The 6,332-nt window shown below is 42.3% G+C and overlaps 1 protein-coding gene and 1 long non-coding RNA gene across 4 annotated transcripts; both read left to right on the top strand.

Annotated features, from left to right (window-relative positions):
* Positions 1-710: 710 nt before the first annotated feature.
* Positions 711-1,930, top strand: LOC124665311. Its single transcript, XR_006990541.1, has 4 exons — positions 711-1,102; positions 1,332-1,421; positions 1,572-1,721; positions 1,819-1,930. It is a non-coding gene; the product is annotated as an uncharacterized LOC124665311 (long non-coding RNA).
* A 36-nt stretch (positions 1,931-1,966) lies between these two features.
* LOC124665310 lies at positions 1,967-6,057 on the top strand. 3 transcript variants are annotated; one of them, XM_047202726.1, is made up of 6 exons: positions 1,967-2,182; positions 2,264-2,371; positions 2,457-2,567; positions 2,648-2,740; positions 5,361-5,366; positions 5,830-6,057. In XM_047202726.1, exons 2-6 carry the CDS (start codon positions 2,275-2,277, stop codon positions 5,844-5,846), a joined length of 324 nt encoding a protein of 107 aa, XP_047058682.1. In that variant the 5' UTR covers positions 1,967-2,182; positions 2,264-2,274; the 3' UTR covers positions 5,847-6,057. The 3 variants fall into 3 exon arrangements, with proteins under 3 accessions (XP_047058682.1, XP_047058683.1, XP_047058681.1); XM_047202727.1 differs by lacking the exon at positions 5,830-6,057 and having other exon boundaries at positions 5,101-5,420; XM_047202725.1 differs by lacking the exons at positions 5,361-5,366; positions 5,830-6,057 and adding an exon at positions 2,830-4,758.
* The last annotated feature ends 275 nt before the right edge of the window (positions 6,058-6,332 follow it).

Here is a 6,332-nt window from a genome sequence, read left to right as displayed (position 1 = left end):
CTTTCCTACTCTTAAAAGACTCAGTTCATGGTCGTCCGTTCACACCCCTTATCTCTCAGTCTGATATATGGGCCCGAGTATATGGGCCCGAGTAAATACATGTGACGTACGTCAAGCAGCGGAAGGAAACACGAGGCATAATCCGGAGTACTCCAGAACCCCTCTTCGATAGTACTAGAAACATAAAAAAAAAATCACGATCTCCTCCCCTACCTCTGTCTTCGCCTGGCCTCCTCCCAGCTCCAGTCTGCCTCTCCTCCCGCCGGTGCCGCCTGCAATTTCCAATGGCTGTCTACCGCCATTCAAATTTTAAACCGAACCTTATCCCCGCGCTGCAAGGCCCGGTTCCTCTCACTCCCTCTTTCTCTTTAATTTATTTCCTCCCCTCACGCATCGGCATGTCTCAGTCGCCGTATTCGCTTGAAGCAATCCGAATCGTGTGGAGACCCCGCCCCCTGCTGACGCAATTGACTGCGGAGGCCGCGCTCACTCGCCGTCAGTGTGATAGCGTGGAGGCTTGGCTACAGATTGCATCCTGCCGGCGCATCCGCTCTCTGGTGCCGGACCGCGTCGAGGCCGCACCCCCTGTGTGCGTTGCTCGCTTTGGGCTGCATCACGTCCACAACAAGGGCGAGCGCTTCGCAGCCTCACCAGTCTACTTCGCCGTTTCTTGTACATCTCGGCAAGGTATAGCTCTGAGCCTGTGAGTTCGTGCCCTTCCTTCTTGATTCAGAGATAAATAAATGTGTTCTGAAAGTATGATTCATCTCCCAGAACATCAGAAAATCTGTACCTTTCTTTGCTTACTTTAAGCAATAAATACACGCGTGTGATTAGATGTAGGGGTGGGAAGAAATTACAAAGGTAGTCATGAGAGAATTAAGGTTGCTCATGATCTTGTAGTCATGACTGATAGAACTATGCCCTTGTAGTCATGAGTGAAGTAATGTGCAGCTGCCCAATTTTTTGGAACTCAACCACTCCAACATTAATATGCCCACTATGTAGATATTTCAGATTTTGTTACTTCTGATTAGAAGAACCTTGAGGTTTCGTTGCTGCAGTGCTGAACCACTGCAAAAAGTTTCTTCAGACATATCAGGTATGGGCATGAAGAAGGACTAAAAAACGTGTTTCAGTAGCAGATGAGAACTTTTAGCATACTGATTACTACCTCTATACTAAAAACGACTCCTAATAAATATGACATGGAGAATTATAAATGATGTGACCTTATTACCAAATGTAGAAACACTATATTGTAGAAAGCTTCATATGAATTCGTGATTAATTAACATGAAAACTCATGATAGCTCATTTTTTTTCTCCAGGGAAGTGTAGGTAATAAACTTATCTTTAAGTACAGGTCGTTTCGACAATGCCGTGGCATCCAATAGATTGCTCTGCTGAAGGAAATCAAGGTCCTTACTTTGACCCTTGAAACTATACAGAACAATAAATTATTGAAAAGTTAAGCTTTCATTGTTCATGCTGGATATTTGTAACAGTGTTGCATGAACATGACAAAGCAAAATAATTGTGTCTGAGCGGTATGCTCTGTATTTCAATAGGTTTGTCTATACATGAGCCATCTAACACCAGAAACCGAAGTGATCCGTCCTCAGAAGGTGAACATGTACCAAGCCAATTAGCTACAAGATTTCCTGCTATCCGTACTCTGACATCAATTGCCATGTTGGATCAAGGAGAAAGCTCAAAGGGTAATGTACTATAACCGTATATACCTTGAAGAATATTTCTGTATATTAATAGGTTTTTATTAATTAGAAAAAACTCCTTATCATTCAATTATTTTAGGAAGAAAGCGCTCCTATGATTCTGCGCGCTATGCTAGCCTTACACCAGAGCAAAGGAAAGCCAGGAAGGAACGTGATAGAATTCGCAGGCAAAGTTTAACGCCCGAGGCCAGGGAAGAGATCAATGCTCCGTATGCAAAGTTTAACACTTGAAGAAAGGCAACAAAAGAATGCACGCCGAAGAGCACGGCGGCAGAGTTTACCACCGGAGCAGAGGCAAGCATTGCTGAATCATGTAAAGGAAAATTACACTGCTAGGAGAGCCACTCCATGTGCTGAATCCATCGCAATGCAATGCCCTGAGTTAGGTGCTTCACCCTTGATCAATCCATTATGTAGCATACCGGCATCAGCAGTTTTAAATGGTAGTAAAGTACACATCTGGAGTAACCCTCTACTGTTAAATATATTAGCTCCATTGTACTTACTAACTTAGCCAAATACAGGTGGGTAAGAAATGATCCCTATTGTAAATGTGGACACCATCGCCGAGCCCGGTGCTTCAGCATTGGCCATCTCATCATCAAGCATACCAACATATGCTGTTGAAAATGGTAGCTAAACTCCTTTCCGTGTTCATGTTGTTCTCTTTATTATATAAAAGATTCTTCACCTATTAACTTACTCACCCACATACAGATGCTCTGGGAACCCTCCTTGACGATGTGATGGATGAGGACATAATACCCAAGCCGGGTGCTTCACTGGTGGTCAACCCATCCATGCCACCATTCACCATTGGAACAGATGGTAAGTTTACAGTCACATGTATTGAATTTTTTCAGTCAAAAGATGTGTTATTTGATTTACTTGCTCAAAAAAAATGATAGATGGTCGAGATAACTTTCTCAAGGATGGCATGCATGAGGACAGAATCCCCGAAGAGGACATGGATGAGGAGTACTACTTGTTTGCCGGGGAAGGTAAGACATGTTAAGATAATAAATAACGAGCATGTTACACAAACACTTTTCCATGTGAAAAATATTACTCATGCTAACAATACAAACAGGTGGGGACAACTGTGAGATGTTAGAAACAGTGGACCTAGCAGATGCCTCCGTTGTCGGTTCTAATGTCCTCGATCCTTTTGAACATGTTTACTCAAATATCCCTGATAGCACACACATGTTAAAGCCCGTGGCAGATTGCAACCATTGTGGCGCAAAAAGGTTTGAGTATGAGCCAAAGTCCTTTTGTTGCCGGGGTGGAAAGATTAGGTTGATGTTCTCCGAGCCTCCCCCAGAACTCCGGAGGCTCTGGTCGAGCCCAGATGCTGACGCGAAACATTTTCGAGATAACATTAGGTTCTTCAATGGGCATTTTTCGTTCACCACCCTTGGCGTAAGCCTTGATAGCAGATATACCAACATGAGGTCAGGGGTATACACATTTCGAGCACATGGGCAAATTTATCACAACATACATTCATTCGGTCCTAGCGAGTCATGTCTCGGCCATTTACAGCTATACTTTTACGACGACGATCCTAGCCTCAAACATCGGTTTCGACACTCCCCTGGCCTTGACCAGGAGGTCATTAGAAGGTTGGTTAACATCCTCAGGGACAATCCCTACTCTCAAACTTTTAGAAGTCTCGGCCAAGCTGCGGACCTTGAGGAATTTCGTATCTCTCTAAACACAGACCCAAGGATGGACCAACGAACATATAACGTGCCATTGTCTTCAGAGGTAGCTGCTGTGTGGGTCGAGGGAAATGACCTTATCAAAAAGTTCGACCGTAGTATTGTCCTATATGGGAATAACAATGAAAAATATGGTATAAAGCCATATTATGGATGCTATGACCCCTTGTCATACCCTCTGTTTTTTCCCAGGGGAGAGCTCGGTTGGCATGCCCAAATTCCAAAGGAGGGTGTGTCCTTGGATGAGGTGCTCCGGTCCCATGATAATGAAAATGAGGACCCAGGTTAGGCTTCTAGACCATTGTTGCTCTTTTCATTTTATTGGCTATAAATTATATCGCTTAACATTATTTTGTCCCTACCTTCCAATAGATGTTAATACCCGGTTGTGCGTCTCTGTTAGAGACTACTACTGTTATAAAGTCCAGATGCGTCGTGGGATATTCAATCCCATATTATATGGCAAGCGCCTTTTCCAACAGTATGTTGTTGACATGTACATGAAGGTGGAGGGTGCAAGACTAGACTACATCCGAGGTCACCAGAAGGAGATACGTGCCGATCTTTACAAAGGTGTTGTTGATAGCATAAATGCTGGGGAAAGCCGTGCGGATGCGGTAGGAAAAATAACGGTACTCCCGGCACAATTCATCGGGGGAAAGCGAGATTTTAAGCGAAGGTTCATGGACGCTATGGCCCTGGTTCAGAAGTATGGGAAGCCCGACATCTTCCTAACGATGACCTGCAATCCCAATTGGGAAGAGATAACTCGTGAGCTTGAACCTGGACAGACCCCCCAAGATCGTCCTGATCTCATCGTTCGGGTCTTTCGAGCCAAGCTTGAGGACCTAAAGAAGCAACTATTTAAAAAGCACATCCTTGGCAAAGTGATTGCTTATGTTTATGTTGTTGAATTCCAAAAGAGAGGACTTCCACATGCTCACTTCCTCCTAATCATGGAGTCTCGTTACAAGCTCTTAGTCCCAGAGCAGTATGACCGTCTCATCTCGGCTGAGCTCCCAGACAAGCAAAAGTATCCAGAGCTATACACAATGGTTGTCAAACACATGATGCATGGGCCGTGCGGGGTTCTAAATCCCAAGAATGTGTGCATGCAAGATGGAATTTGTAAGAACCGATATCCACGTCCATTTAACCCGACAACCGTCCAGGGAAGGGACACATACCCTGTGTACCGGAGGCGCAACGATGGTCGTCGGGCTCAGGTTCGGGGGAGGATGTTGGACAGCAGATGGGTAGTGCCGTACAACCCTTACCTTCTAAGGAGATACAACTGCCACATCAATGTTGAGGTATGCTCAAGTATCAACTGCCACATCAACTGCGAAATATTGTCTATAAGGAAGTCCTCACCATGTAGGTATGTTAGGCCTCACCAGGAAGGGGCATCTGGGGCATCTACGCAGTGTTTCCTGGTTTTGTTTTATTTGTTGATGAGAAAGTAATTGTTTCTCATTCAATGAAAAATGCTTAAATGAACTAAGTGTCAATAATGTTCTTGATTAACGATGGACTACGTTCTACCACTTTTTACTGATAGCTTTTGTACCTTTTAATATCATTCCTTGTTTGTTTTTATGTGCAAGTTGCCTCCACCAATGTCTCTATTTTTACAGACGCATGAATATAGTAGCTTCTTATGGAATGATGACATGAGCTTCCTATGCTTCACGAGTGGATTATTTTGCATTGGCTAAAGTTTTTTTTATTATTATGAAATGGTCTGTGCACTTGCTACATACGAGAGTTTGGAATATTATGCCTCCATGTAAGTTTGTTATTATGTCTCCATGTAAGTTTGCTAATGGTTTGGAATATTCTGGCGAGGTTAGAAGTGCCAGTGCTATAATGACCTGCAATATCTGCTTTGATGCAGGGTCAGTTTTATAGTAACCTTTAAATTTTATCTTGTGATGCAGAGGTAATGCCAATGCATATTGTTACATGTGTCACTACTTAAAGAAGGTATAGCATATTATGTGTCAAGGATATCCGTGGAGCTCATCATAAGTAGGCAGCAATGAATGTTTGCCGATAAACTTTACCAGTGCCATTTCACATATGTCGCTGATGTGATTAAATTTCAGATTTCACTCTTGATAACAATGTTTATGTCGATAAGTAAGATATTGGTAGTAGGGTCTTGGTAATAAACATGTCCTGATGCTCCTATTTTGTCTCTCTTATATGCTATTTGAATGGATCTGTGCATTAGCTCAGTGTACTTTGTAGATGTTATCTACCACATACGAATCCCAACTATGGATGACAAGTCTGTATATTTAACTGGTTAACAAGTTGTTTACTATCTGAAGCTACATTTATGCTCTATCTTGTCCTAAATATTTTTGTGCAGCTTTAATTTTGTGAAGGTGGTTCTAAGGGACAAATTAGCAAGCGGGAATCAAACCAGTTGGCTGATAAGTAATTTTGAGTGTACCATCATTATAGTTACCATGATGAATGTCAGTTGTAATTTGGGTCAAGCAGATGGATCATTGATGTAATAATTTGTTATTTGAAAGTTTTAGGCTAGGGTGGTTTTTTATGTACTTTAGGACATTCAGATTCAATATTTGGGCGTGTTTGATTCTGATATGATATATGTTATATATGAATGTCAGTTGTTATAACCATTGATTTATGAATGTACCATTTTTTCCGACCACTGCAATTGGAAAGAATAACAATGTTGATCACCAATTGATGCTTGACTAGAATGAAATAACTGATTGATTATTATGTTGGAAAGTGCCGTTGCAACTATTCTTTCTTGCATACTTGTCATTTATTCTTTCTTGTGTTTCCGTAGCATAGCACGGGCACCTTACTAGTCATGTTAAATTAA

Source organism: Lolium rigidum, chromosome 6, assembly GCF_022539505.1.
Source record: "Lolium rigidum isolate FL_2022 chromosome 6, APGP_CSIRO_Lrig_0.1, whole genome shotgun sequence".
Lineage (NCBI taxonomy): Eukaryota > Viridiplantae > Streptophyta > Magnoliopsida > Poales > Poaceae > Lolium > Lolium rigidum.
This window is presented reverse-complemented; position numbering and strand designations above follow the sequence as displayed.

What these genes read in the sequence shown, in the direction of transcription:
- LOC124665310 (XM_047202725.1), top strand. Translation starts at nt 2,275, where the DNA reads ATGATCCCTATTGTAAATGTGGACACCATCGCCGAGCCCGGTGCTTCA. An exon ending in AACATATGCTGTTGAAAATG is followed by an intron (nt 2,372 to 2,456) that starts GTAGCTAAACTC and finishes ACCCACATACAG; the next exon opens with ATGCTCTGGGAACCCTCCTT. An exon ending in CTACTTGTTTGCCGGGGAAG is followed by an intron (nt 2,741 to 2,829) that starts GTAAGACATGTT and finishes CAATACAAACAG; the next exon opens with GTGGGGACAACTGTGAGATG.